General features: G+C 40.8%; 1 protein-coding gene across 3 annotated transcripts in view; it reads left to right on the top strand.

The window, feature by feature from the left end:
- Positions 1-23,352, top strand: part of APBB2 (amyloid beta precursor protein binding family B member 2) — a gene marked incomplete at its 5' end in the record, with an annotated part of 107,279 nt that overhangs the window by 47,484 nt on the left and 36,443 nt on the right. For 2 of the 3 annotated variants that reach the window (XM_084266901.1, XM_084266900.1), the window contains 3 exons: positions 97-157; positions 16,116-16,262; positions 20,477-20,604. In XM_084266901.1, coding sequence (XP_084123027.1) covers positions 97-157; positions 16,116-16,262; positions 20,477-20,604 — 336 coding nt within the window. Of the gene's footprint in view, positions 1-96; positions 158-16,115; positions 16,263-20,470; positions 20,605-23,352 lie in introns of all 3 variants that reach the window. The other variant, XM_084266899.1, reaches the window with a different exon arrangement.

The raw sequence follows: 23,352 nt of genomic DNA, 5'->3' as shown, positions 1-23,352 counted from the left end.
GGTCACCAGTTCCATCTTGTGCTGTGCTGTAATTTTGATATGCTTTTAAGATTGATTGTTGTCTTTTTTTCTTTTTTTTTTTTTTCCCTGTAACAGAAATGGTCCACAGTCTGATGATGATGATTCTTGCAGCATCAACAGTGATCCAGAAGCCAAGGTCTGTAAGAAGATCCACAAAGGGATAACAGTTAAAAATTTGCAATCGTGCAAGGGGCAGAATGTGTCCTATTTTTTGAAATCAACTGTACTCCTCTTCTTGGCACAATGTAGATTGACCATTGTGAGACTAATTCCATCAAAGGAATTTGCAAATTTAAAGCTGCATTCAATTTGAACAGGAAAGATTTTAAAATCACTTAAACTGAGAAACTGAGCATTGCAGCTAAAGATTCTGCTTTCCAAATGTAATAACTGACCCCTTGCACAATTGAGTTTTCTGCCCTGAGTGAGAGTGTTGTTTGTCGTGGCTGGATAGCTTCCTGGGGTGTTTGGTGACAGAATTTGCTCTTTATTCTCAAGTCTGTCCCCTTTTTAAGTACTTTTCCTTGTTTATGTGGCTCCTTGAACTCACAGCTAGTAACAAGGAAGTTACTTTATGGAACAAGGAGCTTTGTATTTTAGAGCAGAGAGTACAACCTAGTTTGAGGATAAAGTGTATAGAAAAAAATGAGACCATTATATGAAAAACCACCATAATTAAATTGGAGCCTTTACTTATCTTCAGTTTTGTCTTGTTCATGGTTTTGCCTTGTGCTTGCATCATTTTTAAGGATGTATGTGAATCTTTATAATTGGAAATGCAAGTAATTTAAGCAAGTGTTTTGGCTGTGACATACACCTGCAGTGACTGACAGGATCAGAAGCTGCTTATATGCAGAAAGACAATATGTAACAGAGTAAATAATTGTACTAGCATTAATGATATATTATAGGAGAGAAACAGGCTGATCAGGGTCCTTAAACTTCTTTGTCATCTTGATTATTTGGCTTGTGATGTTTAAATCAGATGTGAATAAATGTGTTCTGCTTGGCAGGCTGGCAGTTAAAAGGCAGAGGTTTCAGCTGCACTCCTTGCAGTGACAAGCACTAAATCCCGAGCACAGTAAAGGGAGCTGGAGGAGTGATGAGCATTAGGTACCAGTCCTCAGAACCAGAAAGCTGTTCCTTTCAAGATGAGCCTTATGGTGTGGAAAGCATCATAGGGAGGCAGTATTTTGATATGTCTGACTCTTTACCAGGTGATTTGCAGTGGGTAGAATTAGGAGCATCATTTCCCTTCCCTCTATGGCTTCATTTTTAAACTTAAAAATTTAAGGAACTGATACCCATCTGGTGCCTGTGAAGTGGGTCAGTGCCAAAAGCTTGTCCTCTTTTGTTCTCTGTCACAGCTGGTTTGGTTTCTTCAGGCAAACCCATACTCATGATGCTTAAACAGGTATTCAGAAGTGAGCACCAAAACATTCACAGAAGTGAGGAGCAAGACAAGGGATAGAGGAGAAACTATTTGGGCTGTTTTGGTTCTGTGGTTTGTCTTTTTCAAATCAATTTGAATCAAGTCTCACAGCCAGCACCTTAGGCTGCTGCCTGTCATCATGGGGATGTTGTGCTGGGGCAGCAGTGAATGGTGTGTGTGGTCCCACTGGTGAAGATCAGCAGCGCTGATGTTGCTTTGCAGTGGGAGTGGATGTTCAGTGCATCTACCTTTGCCCCAAGGACAGGATAGGTGGTACTTCCCAGGGGTGGGAAGTGGTCTGGAAACAGCAGGGAAAAATCTTCACTTGTGGAAAATGTTCTGGAACCTTTAATTGTGGATAACAACAGGCTGTGGTAGGTGGATTCCTTGCAAGACTGAAAGTCTGCTAGGATTTGACACTGATGACATGAGACTTGGAAGATCAGATATATTTTTTTAGATCCTCAGTCTCTCCTCTGCCACATGACATGCCCTGTATTTAATTGAAGCTTGCTTTTGCGTGGCAGCAAGCGCAGACACTTTTTCTTCATTTCAGCATAAGAGGAGGAAGCCTTTTTAAACTCATTAAACTCTTTATTGGAAGAATTTGTTAAAATGAACCTTGTTAGGAATCTTTTAGAAAACTTAAACATGTTTAAACCTGACAGGAGTCAATACATTTGGAAAAATTTAAATTAAAAAATTAAATTTCCTCATTGACATTTAGTAATGCTGTCTTTCAGCAAAGGGAACCATGCCACCTGGTGGAAAGCTGAAGTACTTCCCACAGTGTGTCACCTGCAGAGATTGTAGCACTGCAAAATCGTCTGTTTTGAGAAAAGTGTGTCTCATAATTCATGTAATTCTTGTAAGAGAAGTGATTTATGCAGAAACACAGTTAAGCATTCAAAGTTGTCTATAAACAACAAATGTTTCTCTACGCATCGTGTGCTTAAGGTGCTGTTCAGTGCTTCATATCCTTGGCTTCTTGAAGCAGGTTGTCTGCACAGGGACACAGAGAGAAGGGGAAGCAGAAGAAAGGGAAGGATAATTACACCTGGCTTCTTGATTTCAATAATTTTGCTGAGAATTTCTTGAAGAGGTGGCTCATTGAGCTTGACAAGGATCCTAATTCTGCATGTGAAGCAGGCACAACTGGAAATGAGTTTTGAATTGGTACTTCCCAGGAGACAGAGCATAACCTTCCTGGTGAATTTATAGAGCAACCTGTGCCTTCCTAATTGAGTTTCAAGGGAGGTAAAAAAGATGCTTTTACCAGCCCTGGACTGTAAATTCCTCTGGGCTGTCTCTTCTTACATTGTTGTAAAATACGATGCCCATGTGTAGAAGTATAAAAAATATGCTAATTTTTTTTCTTCGCAGTCATGCAAAGAAACTGAACCTCCTGGGAAACATGTCTCTGTCCCTGGGAATGGAAGATAAATGGAAAGCTTGTGTGACTCAATTTCTACAAAATCTTTTCAGAATTGGCCAGTTTGGCCTGACATTTGGCCTTGCCTTTATTCTTTCCTTTTAAACATGCTTTTCTGCTAAGGGTTAATGTAGTCTTCTTGTCTTAAGCATAGATTTTTTTAATTCCCTGTCCACATTACCCTGTTCAGCAGAGCTTCACTTTCCAGCCTTGCCATTTTAGAGTAGTTTCCAAAGGTCTTTTTTTTCCTGCTTTGGAAACCAGTAAATGCTCAGAATCTCAAAGGAAGAGGAGAATATTTTCAAGGGGGTAGAGGAAGGAGTTGCTGATACCAGGTATTTAAATTTAGTGACTTACCTGTAGACAATGAAAACACAAAGACGTGGGAAGTGAGTTGGTGATGAACTCCTATGGATTATCTGAGCTTTAGGGATTAACCAGTTGGGCTTTTTGGAGTCATGTGAGGGATGTTTATGACAAGCTGACCAATTGCAGCTGTCACAAATGTAGCCTGTAAATATTCCTGTCAGAAACATTTTATAAAATACTATTTGGCCCCCAGAGAGTTACTCTCCATTTCACTACTGCCCTTGTTGCCATGAAGGCAGGTACCTGTGTTTTGGAGACATCCTGCATTTGCTTGTTCCTGGTGCTCTTCAGCAGGAAATAGCCTGGCTAGATGCAGGACCATCTGTAAATAAGCAGCATGTCTCCTTGGTGATGGAGATGACTGATTTCTGATGCAAGTGAAGACTTCACCAGAGAGGAGGAGGTTTTACCATGTGTAGTAATTCCAATAAAAGGATTATCTTTTCACATTAAGTCCATAATTATTTCTCACAGAGAATTTTCTAAAATTATTGGTGCAAACATGGACTGTTCAACACTTTCCAGCAGTTTCACAGTCCACCTCGTGCTGCATGTAATGTTCTCATGAGCATGCAAAGCACTAGAAAAGCCTCAGTTAATTTCAATTAATGGACTCAACTAATTAAATCTAAGTTTATTACAACTTAAATGTCCTCACAAAAAAAGATTAAATCCAAAATAAAAAATAGGCACCTTCAACAGTTTTTCCTCCAAAGAGGTATTTTTGCTTGTGTGGAATAGAAATTTGTTTCTTTCCAAAGCAACCCTTAGTTTTCATTCCCTGGGAAACAGGACCTGTTACAGAGTGGAAGACTAGAAGAAATCTTGAACCCATCCCTTCACTTTTACAGGGAACCACAATATATAATCCCATGGATTAATTCCAAATTATGATGATTTTTGTTGGCTTTTTTTGTTGGCTAGTTTTTCTGACAAGCAGAGTCAAGCATTACTTTCCTTTGATGGTCAAAACCCTTTTAACCTAAGTTTTTGCAGGCCATTTTTTATCCCTTTATTCTATGCTTAGCCATCTTCTAGTGCATTTATTGCAGGCAATTATGTCTTCTCTTCACCTTAGCTTTATTAAGGCAAACAAGGCAAATGCTTTTAATTATTCATTATGAGGTTAGGAGGGTTGTCAACTTCTTTTGAGTCCCTGTTTCCCTGACTGTGGTAGCAGTGCTGTGTTTTCTGTCTCTTATTTTTAACCATGGGCAGTAAGATTTGTTAGTTTGGGGGGAGTTTTTCCAGGGTCTTGCAGGGTAGAACTTTCAAATGTCTGTATTCCCTATTGGAAAAATTCTTGACACATAATTTCATTGCATCTTCAACTCCTGAGAAGGTAATCAGTTAAGTTGCAGCTTAAGCCATAATTGTAACCAGTGTTTACGAGAGTGAGTAGAAGAGAAGGTCTCTTCATCTCAGCAATTTCAGTAGTACTTCAGCCAGGAGGGAGGACTTGGTTGTTCAGGTTTTTGACAGAATCTTACTGCCAGTAGCTGAATGTTTCCTGTGAACAGCAGAATTTTGTATTTTGGGGATTAGCCTAAATGGTGCACACACAGTTTCTTTAACACTGAGCCACTGCCAGTGCAAAGCTAGGTGCCTTTGGAGGTACTGATTTTTGCATTGATGAGATGGTCTGGAAAAGATTTCACAAAATGCAGGAAAGCAGATTATGCTCGGTGCTCATGGGTCTTCCTTAAATGGTGGTGTTAAGTATTTTAAATCAAAAGAACTATAGAGTAAGAGTTAAGTAGGGTTTTTTAAGGAAAATGTTGCCTTTTGGTATTGGCCTATTTTGGGCTTTCAGAGGGAGGAATGATAGTCTGGGGATAAAATCTTTTAAAGAAACAACCAAACAAAACCCCAGCCTAAAACCAAAATAAATGTTGTAATGTTTAGGGTTATGTTTTTTATCTTGTCTCTTTCAAAAACAAGAAGGTGCCCTTAGTTTCTTTCCCCTCTCACCATCTGGGTAGTGATTTTAGTCCCTTTCCAGACTGGGTCAGAACACCGATCTTCTGTTTGAAGCATCCAGAAAACAATAAAGAAATCAGTGATCAGTCTTGTCAACTGCTATGATGTAGCAAAAATGTACCCACTTTTCCATCCTTGCAGCAATGGTGAATGATGAGGATGGCAGTTTCTAAACTGGTTGCTTGGTTCTGAATCAGGCTGTCTTCCATTCGCAGCATTAAGGCACCTTCCCAGCTATTGAGATGCTGCAGGTAAATGATGCAGGTGCTCAAAAACATTCTGCTTCAGAAGTTGTTTATAGAAATAGCAGACTAAAGCACTAAAATACATCTCAATATATATCTTTTTTTTAATAGTGTATTTTCCATTTGTACATTAGAACTTTTGGAGAGTGTGTTTGCTCGTTCATTATCGCCCCATGATTGATATTTATTACTCTTGACATCTGTTGTATCATTAGGTGATGTTATAGGTGATAATGTCATGATATGAGGTACATCATAATACAGATTTCCATCTAAAAGATATTTTGTTCCACCTTGTCCCTAAGTGGAGTCTTGTTTAATAAAATGTGGAGATTACTCCAGTGCAGAGGAAAATGTGGTGTTTTCCCAAATCTAAGCAATTTACTTTTTTAATAGTATACAGAATTAAAATATGGTTTTTATATGTATAATATAAATATATGCAATAATTTAGTCTAAGTTCTTGAGCCCTTCAAGAGTTATGCTTAAATCCTGCAGTTTTTCACTCTTAGAAATCCCACATGTCTCTGGGATCTAATTAGATGCAAGCCTTTCATGGTGGATCAAGACATGGGTGACTGAACAGCAGGAAAGATGTAGAGAGAGATTTTATTTGTAGCCCTCCTTGGAAAAATATGTCACAAAGCCATTCCTCATGAGAGAGAGAATGGAAGCTGCTTTAAAATTTACTGTTAATTCCCAGGTTTCTCATGCCATAATCATGTCTGGAATTTGGGGGCTTTATCAGTATTTGTTTTATTAAAATACAAAAGGTTAGCACCACAGTGCCAGATTTCTATAGGATTGGGAATGAAAATATAACAACACTTTTATTGCAAATCAGAGTATTGTCTTGGCCCATAAAGTTCCAGTATTGACAGCAACTTTGTCTGCCACAGGCCTGTTGATCAGGAGTAGTTGTTGGAGTAGTAAGAGCACAGATAGCAATTACATTGCAGGAGGATAAATGATGTAGGTGGGAGCTGTGCCACACTTTTCCCTTGAAGCAATTCCTGCCTTGTGTGTGCCGTGAGTGACCAGGTTGCACGGGTGGTTAAGGTGCACACCAGTGCCCACTCTCCCTCTGGACTTCCTAGTATATTAATGTTTCTTTTTTTGATGACAGTTGGAGACAGAGCCCTCAGCAGTGGACAGAAACTGGGAGTAGAAGCAGTTGCCATACTCATGTCACACAGGCAAAAAGCTCCTGTTGCTGTTCTGCAGACTGATGGATTTGGTGCTGTTGTGGCTTAGCCCCAGCTAGCAGTTAAGAACTGCTGTGGCCACTACCTCACTGTCCCCACCAGTTCCCCACTTGTACAGATCAGTATCTCCGTTATTAGGAGTAAGTGTTCCTCTGCTGAGGAGAGAGGATGTCGAGGGTGCACACTGTAAGGCACCCCGTGGTTTTAACTGTGTGACCACAGAGAGGGCATGAGGAGGTGTGATGGAAAACCCACCTCAACCCTGGAGGCATGAGTACATGAGTTGCATGGGAAAACAATTCCAAATAGGTGTTCTAGGAAAACTGCTGCTCCAGTCTCCAGCAAGTAGTTCCCAAGTCAGAGCAGGATGACTGATCTTACTTCTGATCTTACGGAAAGAGCTTCCTGTTTGTATTTACAGGAAGTGAGTAGCATGTCTGGCACAGCAGCACTCAGTGGCAGTGTGACTTCATTCAGGCCACAATGGTCTACTGTCAGCCTCCACTCTCAGTTGGACTTCCACACTGGTCATATGGGACGGTTAAAGTCTGATCAAGTTCTACTCATCACTCCCTGGTGCTCAAAACTGCACACAGTACTCTGGGTGTGAGGCTGCACCTAGAGCAGTGTTGAGTGGGACAGTCACTCACCCTGGACTGGCTGGCAATGTTGTGCTTGGTGCACCCCAGGATACAGTTGTCCCTCCTGGCTCCCTAAGCACGCTGCTGGCTCATGTTTAACTTGCTGTTGACGAAGACCCCCAAATCCCTCTCGGCATGGCCTCCAGCATCTGATCCCCCAGCTTGTATGTGCAGCCAGGGTTGCCCCTTCCCAGGTGCAGAATCTGGCACTTGCCTTTATTAAACTTCATGCTGTTGAGTCCTTGAAATGCCCTCTCCTGAAGGTAACATCTATGCCAAGAGTGCACCAAGCCTCCAGGACAGTCATAATGGGGTGTTTTTGTCACTCATTCCCAGTTAGACTCACTTCAGCTTCCAGTAGAGTCAGCTGTTGGGATTCCCCCCTCACTCCAGAAATACAGATGGGTTCTGCCCCTTCATTTCTAAATGGCATTAGATTACACTGTGCACTGGTGTCCACTAGAGCCTTGTATCCTTACAGTCCACTGGATCCAATAAACCCAGCTGTCCTTCTCTTCCACCTGGCTGGAGGCAGGGCCCCTATGATACTTGTAGTCATATTTGTTACTTACTTGTGAAAATGATGTAGAAATTCCTTCAAGAGGATCTGGTATGACTGGAGTGGCATTTTTCCAGCATTTTTCCTGAAAGAACCCCCCTTTGTGATTGTTTTCCCTTGTATCTCATCCTGGTGGGGTAGGGAGAGAATTGGAAGATTAAAAGGTAAAAACTCCTGGTTTGGGATAAAGATGGTTTAATAGGACAGCAAAGGAAGAGGAAAACTAACGGCACTAATAAAAGTATATATAAAGTAGGTGATAAACAATGCAATTTGCTCACTGCCCAGAATCTGATACCCAACCCATCCCCGATCAGTGATCCCTCCTCCCCAGTCAGCCCCTGCCTTACATCCTGAGCATGACATCATATGGCTATCCCAGCCGAAACCAGGGCAGCAGGAAGCTCCCAGTTTAGCTCAGCCTCTGCTGATATTGCTGGCAGCTTCTCATCAGCTTGCCAGCATCATTGCTCATACGCTGCAGAGGTAATCACAGCTTGCCACCCTTCATATCCCACACTGGAGACCAAACATTTCACCTCTAGAACAACATACAGCCTCTGTCAGCTCCAGCTTTAGAATGTCCTGTTGATCGTGAACTGCCTCTGGAATGTCCCTTGTCATCTTGCTGCTACAAATAAGCTGATCAGATTATATTATTGTTACCCTCCTCAATTATTTTTCAGTAGCTTGCCAGTTGAGGGCAGCTCAAGGAAATAGCCTGTTCCAGTCTGCAGTATCACAAGGTTTGTCATTTCATTGCGTGGTTATTTGTCTATTGACCTCCTGAGAGGTACATTTATGGAGGAAATCAAGTTAAAAAATCAATTAAAATAGAACATATTGAATGACAAAGCAGTATTTAGATAACTCTAGCCAACATGTGTATTTTAGTATTAGTTCTTACTCTAAATTTCACTTTTAAAAAATCAGAAGTCTTCCTTGCCAAAATTTCCTTCATTTTATCGAAAAGTGAGCTTTAAATTTCCTGAGAAAAAGCATGAGAGATGCAGTACGGCATAATGCCATGTTCTGCCTACAAGGGAATGTGTTATTCCTTATGTTCAGAGGTGATTGCCCTGTGGTGCTGCTGGAAGGCAGCGTGATAGTAAGTTGGTCCTCAAATGTGGGAAGCCCACCAGGGCTCAAGATTCTGAGACTTGGGATTCATGTTTATTTGAGTCTTGATCGATTCCCAGTCCGGAAAAATAGTGTGAGTTAACTTCATTGACTTTGGATCCTGTTGTAAACATAATTTCTGCAGAAAACAAATTACTCTTAACAAGGTTGCTTCCGAAGAGACATGAAATCCTGACTCTAGTGAAGACAAAAGGTTTTTCTCCATTGATTCAGTAAGGTCGAGAGTTCACTAAAGGTTTTATGGTTGGGGTTTTTTTTTAAGTTGGATGTCGTGTATAGTACCTTTGAAAATTATGCACCACAATACTAAATAAAGTGCTGCTGGCAGCCTTAGAGCCACTTTCATCTGCCAGCCTGCAGAACAGCCCTCCCAGCCCTCAAAAACACAACATTGAACGTTAAAAGTAAGAAGTGCAGCGCATTAGTCTTTGTAAGAAATGAATGCACACATTCTTTCATGCCCTGTAAACTCCTGCCAGGCTTGTCTTCTTGGACAAAGCACATGTGTGCTTGTTTGTGTGTCACAGAATAATGAAACCTGCTTGAGTTACCCTAACAGCTCAGTTATTCTGCAGGAGAGACCCTAATTTGAACATCTTTGCAACTATCATCCTTTATTAGTTTCTGGTGAAAAATACGACTGCCTTTTCTTCACTGAGGAAGCATGGCTTTTATTTCACTGTGTATTAAAGTGAAACCCAAACCACCCTTACCTCAAAGCAAAGCCCATAAACCCATCTCTTTAGGATGTGAATTAAAGGTGTCTACAAAGCATCTAAAATCAAAGCCTGTTCTTTACTGAGAAGACTGGAGAAGAGAGTAAGGTGATATTAATGTATTCTTCAGAACTACATATAGCAAAAGGGTGTTAGTAGAGAATAATTATTTCCATTCCATTTTTTGCTCAACTGACTAGATTTCTTTACTTGATTCAGGAATACAGTAATGAATAAGAAATTGGGATTCAAAATATCTTGAACTGGCACAATGGTCCTGCAATATTTTCTTGCCTTGATAGAGCAGATTTGACCTCTGGCTGTGAGCCAACAGGAACCACAGAGACAGAAGTATTAAACTTGGAACAAGAGAGGGACTTTTGTTTTCCTACACATTGGAGTCTGTGAGTCTGGAAAAGTGAGACTGTAGTGTCTTGGAGAATGAGTAAGGGACTGTGAGAGCAGAAAGTTCAATACTGACCTGCTCTAGAGAAGTAATTTATTCTAAAGGTTACTTCACAGTATTTGTAACACCGTTGTATTTTATTCTACAGAAGTTTGGTTTCTAATCATCCACTTGAAAGCACAGTTTTTAGTGAATTCCTGAATTCTGTTGTGTCCTGAGTATCTGTGTGCTTATTTTTGTATTGCATGTGCACTTTCAGGTATTCAGATGTACTACAGGAAAAGCAACAGAAATGTTTTTGATTCTCCATTTTTTGAAATTTTTTGTAATTAAGAATTCTAATGTGACAACTGTCAGTATGTCTCAGAAAACAGATGCATTACAGTCTACTCATGTCAATTAAATGAAAGTGTTTGTGCCTTAATTGCAGTTACTCAGTTGAGCTTTGATCATCTCTACTTAATTTTCCTCTGGAGTCAGTGCAAGCTTTCATATGTGTATCAGGCAGATATACTGGAACATACTTATCTCTCAGAATACAGTGGCTATATTTTATGGTACTTGCTTTTCCAAAGCATAAAATAGTATGATATTTAACAGGTTTATTTTAAAACTGTTAAAGAAAATGTAAGTGGAGTTTCCCAGGTTGTGTTGGCTGCATAAGAAACAGTTAATTATGTGACCTACATGCGGTGTCTCGGGCACAAGCCTGCTCAGTGGTCTGTGATAAAAAGCCTTATTAGATACTGTAATGATTTATGTGTGTCTGCAGACAGATATAACCTTTAAAAAGGAAAAACATAAAGGGCAACAAAGAGAAACTGCTCAAAACCAAGTCCTGTAGGCTCAAGTAGAGAAGAAATTAGTAACACAGATTTAAATCAGTCACTGAGGCAAACATACCATAATGCAGATGTTCGTAGCAACTACCAACAGCTGTGTGATCTGGAAAACAATCAGTCCGTGGTTTTGTAATGTCTGTTAGCTTGTTCTCCTCAAACTGGTGTTCTAATTCATTTACTTCCTCTAATGAGATCTTTTCTACTCATGCCCTTGTGATCCACAGTTTCCAATACTACTCTGCCATCACTCATGTGTAACTCGTGTCTCATTCTCTGTCTGTAAGCAATTGTATTTCCTTTGGTTTTCTTGAGGTTCTTTTCTTGGTTTGCTTTGGGGTTTTGTTGCTGGTTTTTAGAGGTTTGAGTTTAGAACTGCACGAGGCAACAGCTAGAGCGTGGCATTCGCTTATGTGCTGAGATTTATCACAGTTCTGCATTCCCATCAAAGCTCCTTTCTGGAGTCCCTCTTGGAAAAAAGGAGTTGCAGAGCAGAACCCTACCCTGTGGTGAAGTTTCTGTAATTCCAAAGAGCAGAAGTGCTGTCCACAGTTCATTCATTCCTTCAAACCTAAATCTCCCAGACTTTAGGCGATGCTTTAGCTCAGAACTGCATTGCAAGGGAAGGAGGCTGCAGCTTTGTGCAGAGTTTGGATTACAGCATTTATGAATTTGGTTCTTTGGCTCCAGGTCATTAACCATGAAACATTAATTGGAGTTGCAGCCCTGCACACAAATATTCCCCAGAACTGTAGACCTCTGGGCAGTGATACCTGTGTTTTCATTTGTGTTCACCTGCCTTTTCACAGGGCAGCCTGTGACACGGTGGTCATTTTCCTCTGTGTATTTTCTTTGGACAACATCCTGTGTAGCCTTGCAGAAAATGCAGTCTCCAGTCAATGTGAAAATACAAAATTAGTGATATACCATGGTTTAAATGACTTTTTTTCATTCACATCTCTCAGACACGCAGTGTCTGATGCAGTATCTTTGATCTGCCCAATCCCAAACAGCAGTGATCCAAATACAGTATACGATTCCTGAATCTCTTTCATCCTGCTGTATTTATCAACTTCCTTTGTTTTTTCTTGAAACCTGTTTTTCTTAAGCAGCTCTTGAAACAAGTTGGGGGACAAGCATATAGGAAAATAAAGTTTCACTTATCTTGAAGTTATTTAAATTGTTCTTTTTAGAGTTTTGATTTTAAGATAAAGCAGAGGGTCCAGCCAGGCACACAAAACTATTAAAGTTTAAGTTTATTTATAGTAATAGTGTAAAACTTGATACAAATCTTGTTTGTTTCTTCTCTGTTGGCAAAAAGAAATTATGTAGATTGCTGTGAGCTGAAAGTTGGTATCTGGATTACTTTGAAATTATGATGGGCCAGTAATTATGATTTGCCAGTAATCATGAGCGTTGAGTGGAGGTACTTAACCAAGCAGCATTACCAGGAATGCCTGTTTACTGGGCTCATAGACTCCTAGAGAGCTGCACTCTGCTTTTCAGCTTGGCTTTTTTTTTTTTGGACTCCAGATGTCAAGTTCCAGGAGAAGGGAGAGGGTGCATTAACAAAGTTCTTTCAGGTCTGGATTAGCGTGCTAGGGAACTAAGCAATTATGTTTGGGCAGTGCTAGTGCTGGTTTTAAGAATTAGGTCATACTTGATTGGAGACACTAGGTGGTTTGTTTCCACTGGTTTTTATGCTCTTTTGTTTTAAAGAGAACCTCTGGGTCAAATAATTAGAGAGGGGAAAACCCCACCAACAATACAACATGAAGTGGATCTTTTATAACACAGTTGCTGGCGATCTGCAGGCTGGAGGGATGTGAGCATGTGTGCATACACTTCCACTGCTCTCCCACCCCACTGGGGGGTGGTGTAGATATTAATAATAATAATTATTATTTTCTGTTATAATGTAGCATTTTGTGTTATGGTAATGGCTCCTTATAAAACACACAAAACCTTGCAGGTGCCAGAATTCAGTGGGGTATCTCACATCTACCTAGTTTGGAAGGATTGAGAGGAATTGAAGTGGGAAAGGAAGCCAAGGCCTTCACACAGAGGGGAATATGTGGGATGGACAAGAGTGTCCCAGTCAGTTTGCTCTGCTGGCCTGACAGTGGGCTGGAAAGGGAACAAAATACAGTGGATCCCACCAGGGGAGAATCGTAAACATAGAACAAATATAGCCAGGAAGAAACGACCAAAACAGTTCACCATCTTTACTAACGAAAGATTTACCTGCTGTCAACTTGAACTGATTGTCTTTTGCTGTTTGGGTTTGGGTTTTTTTTTTTCCCTTCTTAAGATACACTCTCTTCAGGCAAGGACTATGTTTATCTTTGTTTGGAAAGCGGCTAACAAATTGCAGGTATGGTTGAGATATGAAGAGTAATGAGGAAACAATATGCTTATTATATATGTTTAGTTCTTAACCTCTCAAGATGATTTAGAAAATGTTTCTCTTTGCTAGGATTCTGTTATCGAATTTAATATTGAAGAGCTTGTAAAAAAGCCTTTCTACTGGTGCAGCAAAAGTCTGTATTTTAAAAGCTTGCAAAGATAAATATTTAATACCCCAATGGGCATCACAGCACTTTCAGCAAGATTCATGAGCATCTGAAGTGCCATAACCAATTCTGCAATCTTGAGATTAGATGACCTTAATAATTGCTAAAAAAATGGGTATTTTAGTATCTGGTGTAGCCCTGAAAGCGAAGAGCACCCCTGAGTGGTGACCCCTCCTTTGTTTCTTCTTTCACCTTCTCAATCATCTCACTTTAAAATCTGTAAATTCAGCGCTTTTGTGGGTTTCCAGCAGAGCTGGGTCAGGAAGCAGCAGCGCAGGAGAATTTGCATATCTCTTTCCCTGTTTGCAAAGGGGGAAAAAAAATCCACACAAAATCTGGAGGCATGAGAAGCTTTCATTTTTTACCCAAGCTCACTAAAGGGTTTCATAAAATTTGCAGTGAATTTGCTGCCTGATGCCTTAGGTGAGATGCATCGGTAGTGACCCCTTGGAGCAGGGACAAGAGGCAGACAGGCTCCTAGGCTGGGTTTTCTGCAGGGCGAAGTAGGCTGGATGAGGGCATCATGCAGGCTGAAAGAGGGCTGAAGGGGGAGAGAAGTTTTGAGGGGAAGGAAGGAAGGAGAAACTCGTTAATCTTTTTACCCACTAGTGAATTTTATTCCTCCCTTAGTTTGCCAAAGTTGGCATACTATGCATATTTAAAACACCTTGGTGTTTTGGGGTCTCTTTTTGAGGACAGCGGTTCCTAAGTGGCACACCATAGATGATCGTGAGCTTGATCTACTCACTGACTTCATAGCAGTTTTTAGAAGACATCAAATGAATATTCAGTATCTGGTTTTGAACTCTAAAGCTGATCTATTTACTGCATCCCGAGAGGAGGGATGAATTGGTAACTTCAGAGTGGACCTGCTGTTGCTGCTCCTGGGCTGCATGCCCATGTGGGCAGGGTCCTGCTGGAGGCAATGGAGTTCCCAGTGGTTACTGGTGCCAGGTTCCCTCAAGCAGCTCCCAGGATCATTCCCTGCTTTCCCGAGGGCCTGTGGGATGATGCTGACAGCAAAGAAAGCCCTGTGACACAAGGCGGCGGCGCCAATGAGTGTAGGTCTTTGAAAGGTCAAAATTACACCACTACCTAGCAGGGAACTGGGTTGACTGAAGCAGTTGCAGGTCAGTTTGCCAGAACAATGTAGCACTTCAGGCCAGCATAGCATTTCAGAAAAAAGTATGAGTAACTCTGAAGCAAGCAAGGCACCAAGGACTGAGTACTAGTTCTGCCCCGGCAAGGGGAGACTTGAGGTGAAAGAACAGAGATGCTATATGAAGGCAGGTTTTCAGTTATTTGTTGTAAATTGTCGTTCTTCTGCTTGTGGAAGTTGTGGCTGCCAAATCCTGCACCTCTGTAGACAGCATCACGGTTACCAAAGAGGATCTGAATGTAAGAACTGAGTGCAACTTCATGTCATATTTCATCACTGGCTTGAGCAGCGAGTCACAGGGAAACCAGAGCTCAGAGATGTGGTGGGATTTGATTTGGCAGCATTCAATGGCAGTGTCTGTTGCTATGTTAAATACATAGAAGCTAGCAGGAATTTGGAACGGGGTCATTCAGGAACTACTGGTGAACTTGTAGGGGCCATCTTAAATGTTTGCTGTGTCTATTAAGGAGGTGCACCAGTAAGTCTGTTGTGCATCCTTCGCTGGCGGTACATTGCCATGAGCGAGTGATACACCCATAATGTTTTCTGGAGGAAATCTTGGTCTCGCAGTCAGACTCCCACTGATGTACTGTGAGGTCTGTGTTCCACCCACTGTAAGGCCTAAGAGCAAATGTGCAGGGTTTTTATTCAGAATTAAAGCTTTTTATTCCCTACACTAGTAAATGGAGGTGCCATGCAATTTCTCCCATTTTGTTTTGTTTGCAAAAAGCACCATATGTGCAAAGTAATGTCGCCATGGCTTGTTCTGCCAACTGAGTGCTCTGGTTGGCTAAACATCCTTCTGCTAAAAAACAGTATAATTAGATTGTTTTATTTTAAAGGTCATTTTTAATTTCTTCTAGAAAAACGCTTGCTTTCCTCTTATGCTAGATTATCTTTTTGTTGGAGCTTTGAGTTTGTTATTGTTTGGTACTTGAAACTTCTCCTAGAAATTATTACTGTAATCTACGAAAATGTAATGTTCTGGTTAAAAGCCAGGCAGCGAGTGTGAATCTCAGAACAGACATAATCCAATAGTATTTTCTTGCTTTTCAGTTGGAGCTCTAGATACTACCTAAAATCTCAATTATCTTGTATCTGTAGTTCTTTTATTTCTGTGTTTGCACTATTTACTGCTCCCTTGTTTCCTCCTTTATATTAACAAAAGTACACTGTTACCTCCACAGATACCTTTCCCGGCACATTTGTTCCTTCAAATATTTTCACCTTGCCATTCTCAAATTGTATTTTAATGCCTTGGTTTTGTTCCCCTCCCAGCCAGGGATCTTTTAACTTTAACTGACTAGTTTCTGTTGCATGACAAGATTTCCATGGCTGGATACAGCAGTGTGTTGTGTGCTCCGAAACATGTACAGATATTTTCTGTTTTCTTTCTAGTGCTTTGCTGTGCGATCCCTGGGCTGGGTGGAGATGGCAGAAGAAGATCTGGCTCCTGGAAAAAGCAGTGTTGCTGTGAACAACTGCATCAGACAACTCTCTTACTGTAAAAATGACATCAGAGACACTGTTGGCATTTGGGGAGAGGTAAGAATGGGGTGAAGTTCTCTTGGAACATCCCTCTTGTGTCCCAAAACATCTTCAAAGAACAGCTGTGTAAGCGAAAGTGTCCATTCTCTGTTTGGGATTTTCCTGTCCTAGCTGGCTCTGCCAAAATAATAAAAGGGTTTAAGGAAAGCGTTGACTTCTTTGTTCCAAACTGCTCAGCACAGCAGATGCCACAAAGATCTCACCTTCATGTTCACATCTGTGCTTGTACACACCTCTGCAGTAAGAGTGTCGAGGGCACATGAGCCAAACTGATTAAATGAGTGGAAGGAAACCTTTCTCCTGGCCAGAGGTTCAAGACTGGTGCTTTGGAACAGCATTATCACAGGATTCTTAGGGATAAAAGGGCTTTAAGAAAACCCCCATTAGTGTGACCAGTGCTTCTGAAATGTATGAGAAGATGGAGATTGATGGACAGATGGCTTATTTTAAGATGATTATTTTATCAGCATTTCAGAAGGAAATTAATTTTATGTCATCAGTCTGTCTGTTGGTTCCTCTCCAGTCACTCTTGAATCTGTTCACCAATGTCATCCAATTTTGAAGCGTGCCAAATTCCGCCACACTGAGGGAAAAACAGAGAGCCCAGCTCTTCTCTTTCTTTATTTGTTGAAGGGTCAGTACACCTTCATCACCTGAACCATGCAAGCTCTGTGCTTCTTTCTGAATTGGCAGCAAAGGCAGGATAACGCTGTGGGAGCTCAGGGGGAAACAAGGGAAAGTGAAACAAGAAGACAGGAGAAAGTGGGGTTGTGGTTAAAAGCCAGAGGACATAGGAGACCAACCCCCAGAAAAACGTCTTTGTTGCCTGATTGTTTGTGGAACAACTTAAACTGCAGCCAAATCTTCAGCCTCTCTCCTGCCTTGTTTTCAGGAGTGTTACACTCATGCGGATTTACTACACGAGGTCTGAATGCAAAAGTGATGTAACAATGAATGTTGTAACCTCCACTTGCCTGATCTAAGAGAAGTGGCACTGCCAAACAAAAGAGGAATTAAAGATTTGTCTATTGCAGTGAAAATTTCAGGAAAAATATCCTTCAGTCTCCCAAGCTAATGCTACAGTCCAGTGTCTTGACTATGACCAGAACAATGCAGAGATGCTTTAGAGGAGCAACTGGGGGAAGGTGCCTGTTGGCATCACAGAAGTGATGTTTCAAGTCCCCTGTCTACTTCAAGTGATTTCAGAAGGCTTTTTCTATCTCAAAAATTTATTTTGTACATATAAGTGAACAAGATACATTGCTCGCTCTCTCTCTCTCTCTCTCTCTCTCTCTTACTTCTGGGAACAGTTTTATTCAATTAATATAGCTAGAGAAGCAATTAGAGATGTGTCAGTCATGGGCTTCAGACTTGCTGCTGACCCCATGAGGGGAAAAATCCCCACTCTCCACACGTGTGTAATCCAATCCATTTTTCAGAACTCTGAAATATTGTTTGCCTTGAAATCATGTGCTGTATTCTGGATTAAGAGTTAATGTTCACATTTTTCCATATTTCTCTCTGTCAATCCCATGAAAAGTTTTGGTCCTCTTGAATGGAAGTTTTAATTAAGAGTGCTATTTATTAAAAAAAAAATCAGCCTGACAGAAAAAGACAGATACTGTGCTTGAATAGCTGGCCTTGAAGTAAATTGTCATCTTGATTTTTAAAAGAAATCATTACAATTACATTTCTCTGCTGGCAGTGTATTGCTTCAGGCATGATTGGAAGAGGCACGTTTCAGAGAGGAGCCTGAAAAAAGCGTGCTCAACACTGACACATCAGATGGAGCACATGCAGCAGAAATCCATTATAAACCTAGAACTGATGACTGCAGATAGAGGTCTTAAGATTGCCTAAAGATATGCTTTAGCTGGAATGTAGTGAACGTGAAATTGGGACTAAGACCACCCCCAAGTTTTCATGATTTAAAAAACACAAACCCAAAAAACCCTACAACCTGTGTAAAGTCCACACCCTACAGAAGCTTTATCACTGGCTTTACTCTGGGATTCTATGCCCTCCACTTCCCTCCAAAATAAATTCCCTATAAGTATCCAATTTCTGCAGTTAGGTAAAATCAGAAACTAAATCATGACTCATCTGTGTCGCTACTTTGCCATGTGTTATATTCCCAAACATGACTCAGTCACTTCCATGATATTGCTATTGACCTCCTATACCACAGCATGTAACGCTTCATGAAAGAAGCTGGGACTGGCTCCCTCTTCACCCACTTTCTCTGTGTGGCTCTTCTCACTAGAGTCTTCCTCGGCTTGGACCATCAGGTCTCTGCAGGTCTTCAGCGGTCTGAGACATTGAGGCCTTGTGTTCAAGCTCACAGTTTGTCTAAATTATTTCTTCTTGCCCTCTGCAGTGTTTTAATCTCCAAAATAGCTTTTGTATAAGGCAGCAACAAAACTTAGCAGAATATATTGCATCTGGCTGCGGCCAAGCTGTCCCTTGAGCATTGCAAGGATAATTTTCTGTGACTTATGTTGCTTATCTGCTCATTCTCCAATCTTTTCCAGCTAATTTGGATTCAGTTTTATTACCCTAGTCCTACTGTATTTTGCATGATGAACAGACTTTACCTTTTTGTAATAATTTCCTTCTGGAATAAATATATTAGTAGAAAATGGGTCCAAAAAGCAATCTTTGTGACACTTGGTGATATTCTTCACACAATCTGTTTACTGCTTCTGACCTCCAAGCAAATTTCTCACCCTTTTTCTTTGTGATGACTGTTTTCTGTTTGGTTCCCATCATTATTTTGATCTGCCTGGTGCCAACCTGGCTCCTGTGTTTTATTTCCCATGTTTCTTTCTCTGCACACCACAAGCAGTTCCGTGCTGCTGATTCACCCCGTTTACGCGGATGGTGATCGCAGCTACAGCTGTTTCTCCAGGAGCAGCCTGTGTATCTCAGCTGTACTTTTCCCATCAGTCACAATGTTCTTGTGTTGGCATCACATATACCAGCCTGAGTCCCCTTCCTCTCCCACACCCCTCTCAGTGCTTGCCCTGCCGGCTCTGTGTCACAGCTCCCCGTTGAATCCCTGTTAGGAGGTCTGAGGGTGGGAGAGGTGAGCCGCAGTGCCTGCCTCTTGCTGGCTAGCCTGGAAACCCTGGAAGCAGGCCCTCTCAGGGTGACATGACAGACACAAAATGAGATGTCATTGCAATTTGAGCTGCTGTAACCAAGTGGGAAGAGGGTTTCTGTGTCACCGAGGTGAATAAAAAGGTCATTTTTTGAAACGTTTGTCAGTAGGAAGTCAGACCCTTTCTATTCCTTCAGTTCATTTAAAAATTATGGCACAATAGAGAAGAAGCAAATTGCTCTATGTTTAGCTGATAGCTCCCACCTTCTTCGTATTATCAGCAGGAGCTTGTCTTACCTCTTGGCAATACATGATTTCTGTGGGATTTCACAGTCTGCAGAGTAAGTGTACAGACTCTGAGAAGAGAGCTACTAGATCTGATAGAAGCAGCAGCAGACCTTTTCCAAATGTTAGTCATAGGAGGAAGATTAGGATTTGTGAATTAGCATCAAAAGGAAAACAGCCTGTAAATTTGTTTCCTCTAAGCATTCTCTTCATTCTTACATACCAGAAGAATTAGGGAGAGATCCTGGCTCCAGGATTCTGCAGTCACCGGCAGAATTCACATTCATGTCTTAAATGCTAGGGTTTTCCTTTAATTAGTCTTTCTTCAGAGAATATTATATAAATCCTTTGACGGGTACAAATTGCTGTCTGTTCCCATGATCCATTGGTTAAAGTTTATGACAACAAAGCACATTGTTTGAAGGGGAAAAAAATCTGCCTTTAAACTACACGTTTTGAAGGAAGCTTTTATGATTAAAACAGTTCTTGACTTCTCATACATTTGCAGGAATTTACTGGAGAAAGGGTAAACCCATAATTTGTTGAATAGCTCAGTAGCTTGGGGTTGAATGAGTCAGTTTCATTTAAAAGACATCAAAGCTTTTTGTGACTGGGATCATTTAAAAATATAGTATCAGCAAGATACTATCTTACATCTTTTTCACACCAGAAGTTAAATGAACTTATTTTCAGTTCTCTTGGGACAAACCAAAACCTCGAGCAATTTAAGAGGATGCAAGTCTAAACAGCATAAGCCTAACAGCTTGATCCCAGTCACTTTGAGAGGGGGGCATACTGTGTAACTGTACTTTCTCTGGAGTTGCAGGGCAAAGACATGTACCTTATTCTGGAAAATGACATGCTGAACCTGATTGACCCCATGGACCGCACAGTTCTTCACTCGCAGCCCATTGTGAGCATCAGAGTCTGGGGAGTGGGTCGTGACAATGGCCGGTGAGTCTTCGCTCTCCTTATCCCATTTGACTTGGTGCTGTTTCTGCCTGCTGGTACAGAGTACGCACACACCTGGAGCAAGTTTAGGTGTCATTTGATTGAGTAATTGTGTCCCAGGGGCTATGAGAGGATGGGTAACTTCTTTTTCTTGCTGGTGCTACTTTTTAAAATCTCTGCTTTTCATAGTTTGTCGCTTGTATGCTGTTCTGCTATGCCAGGATTGCACAAACCTTTCAGATTAATTCAGCCAGGTGCATAAAAGTGCACATGTGACATTATTTTGTTTCAGATAGTACTTTTTTATATAAACTCATGTTTTCAAATATGTTCTGTAGTATGTTTCTCCTGGCTGTGTGAAAGCATGTCATCATGCTGCTTACACTCTGACTACATGCATATGTTTCCACTTTCTCGAGTTACTTGATTTGATGGAGAAAAGGGTTGGACTGAGGTTAAAGGCATGGTTTTAAGCTATTACTATTACTTAAAGATCTTAATGCAAGAAAATTCCTCCAGGTGTTGCTGGAGGTTTGTCTCTAAAACCTGACTGCCTGAAAGGTGAAGTTCTTCCTTGTGGTAGGGAGCAAGCAGGAGTGCACGCTAAAGGCCTCTTTCCTTAGCATGCCCTCCTGACTCAGCTTTCAGTAGCATCCTTCTTTGTCATATAACGTTGTGGTAGGAACAGGATTGTGAAGGTGACTTATTTAGAGCAGCACAGCGAGCTGTCTCCCTGTCCCGTTGAGCATTTTGATCTATCAATAACACTTCCATTCACGTTGATTGATTCCAGAATCTTCAGGCAGTGCCCATCCTGCCACGTGGGCAATACGGATTGAATCATGCTGGTGAACTGCTGCTTTTTGTGTCCAGCTTTGATTACTGAGATACATGCAATAGTAGGGATGGGAGGGGGTTGTCTCTGGCTTTTGATGGGAAATGTCATTCTGGATCTGAAAAAGCTTTCCCAGTAAAAGATTTTGTGGAATGTCTTTAATCCCCCACCAGAGTTTCCCATTATTGCTGGCTAAACTTCCAAAAGGAGAGGTGATAAATGTTTCTGTGACCCAATTCCATCTTTCTAAATATTTTACTTCTAGAAAGTTGACTGATGGTTGGTTTTACTTGGGGTTTTTTTAACTGTTTTTAACGTCCATTGGTACAGACTTTTGGGAGATGTAAAAGGGACAAATCCAGTTTGAAATGGTGAGAAGTAAAGAGGTTTTACCTTCTTATGAATAAGCCATTACAGTGCTTTGTTTGCCTCAGAGAATGAGCGCAGTGCACATTTCCCTTCAAGTCAGATTGTGTAGTGGCTTGCTTTAGTCAGGAAATAAATAGAGCATTTTAAGGGGCACCTAAATGTGATGCAGCTTTACAGAGTACAGGAAACCAGCTTTGCTTTTCATTAATTATTTTTGAAGCATTTACGGTTCTTTTGTCAAATATTTAAATTTCTTTGGAAAATAAAATCGTTCCATTATGTTGCTTATAAAATAAGATAATGAGACACATTTCTCCAGACTGGATAACTAACTTCTCCTCAAGACCAAACTGGTCATCGAAATGTGGACATTGAAAGGGGACATCTCAGAGAAATGTGCCTTTTGCCTTTGGCTTCAAGACTGTCACAAGGCTTTGGTGAAATTTATCCAGGAATGCAAGGCAATAACAAACCCTCCTAGGCAAATAAAAGCACCATCAATAGGACAGGAGTTGGTGAGAAAGGTTGTGTATGTGCAGGTCATCCTGTTCTGACCTGCTACAGTATCCAAGAACGTTTACCAAAAACTGTGTACAAGGCACAGGAAATAGGTTCACAGATCCCATTCCTGCTCAGTTTCGTGCTGTATCTGGGGACCAATGATGAATTCTGGTTCTGAGAAAAATACTGTACTTGTGGAGTATGTGGGTGAAATACAAATCAATGTTTCAAAACAAAACAAACCCAGAGATCTCCCTCTTGATCATAAAAAGCTGGAAGCTTCCCTAACTCTTTGCTTGACTGAAAAGAGATTTTCTTTGTGACATTGACAATACAGAGAACCTGGTAGAACAAATAAACTAATAATCTTCCTCATGTTTCTACTATCAAAAAGAGGCAATTAGGCTTTCTGTGTTGGAACAGAACACTTGTTCCTAGAGAACGTGGCTTTTCTTGAGTGGTTGCTGTAAGCAACAGCAGGAAATAATTACTTGAAGGTTTAATAGATAAGGCTGGTTTTGATTGTGTATTTAATATTTCATTTGCTGGCAAGCAATTTAATGCTGGCAGTAGCCATTTATATTGGAATCTGTCTTTTTTCACTTTAAGTAGTTTGATACCATAACTTTCTTATTCTTAGTCATTCATAAGAAATTTGATAGACGCTGCTACAAAAATCTTGTGTCTGTTATGGCTTTCAGGACATGGAGCCCATTCTTTTTGAAATTTAATTTGCTTATCAACCATTTAAAAAAATAAGATTGTAAGTAAAGCAATGTATCTGTTATTTGTAAGTAAAGTCAAACTGCCTGTGTTGTTAAATAGCAGGTAGAAGATCCAAAAGACAAGCAGAAAGAACACACTTATGGCTGAGTAGTCAGATGGTACGGTGTGTTTTAAACATCCATCACTATAGGAAACATACTTTGAAAGGTAGCATAAATAATGTAGAATTTGCTGAACAAGTGCAAAAACACAAGAAAAAACGAGAACCTGAGCTAAGAGAATCCTATTGTTGAGCTAGAGTTCCAATTTATATCTTTTCA

Source organism: Gallinula chloropus, assembly GCF_964237585.1.
Source record: "Gallinula chloropus genome assembly, chromosome: 7".
Taxonomy (NCBI): domain Eukaryota; kingdom Metazoa; phylum Chordata; class Aves; order Gruiformes; family Rallidae; genus Gallinula; species Gallinula chloropus.
Note: the sequence above shows the minus strand (reverse complement) of the source record. Positions and strands in the feature narration are given on the sequence as shown.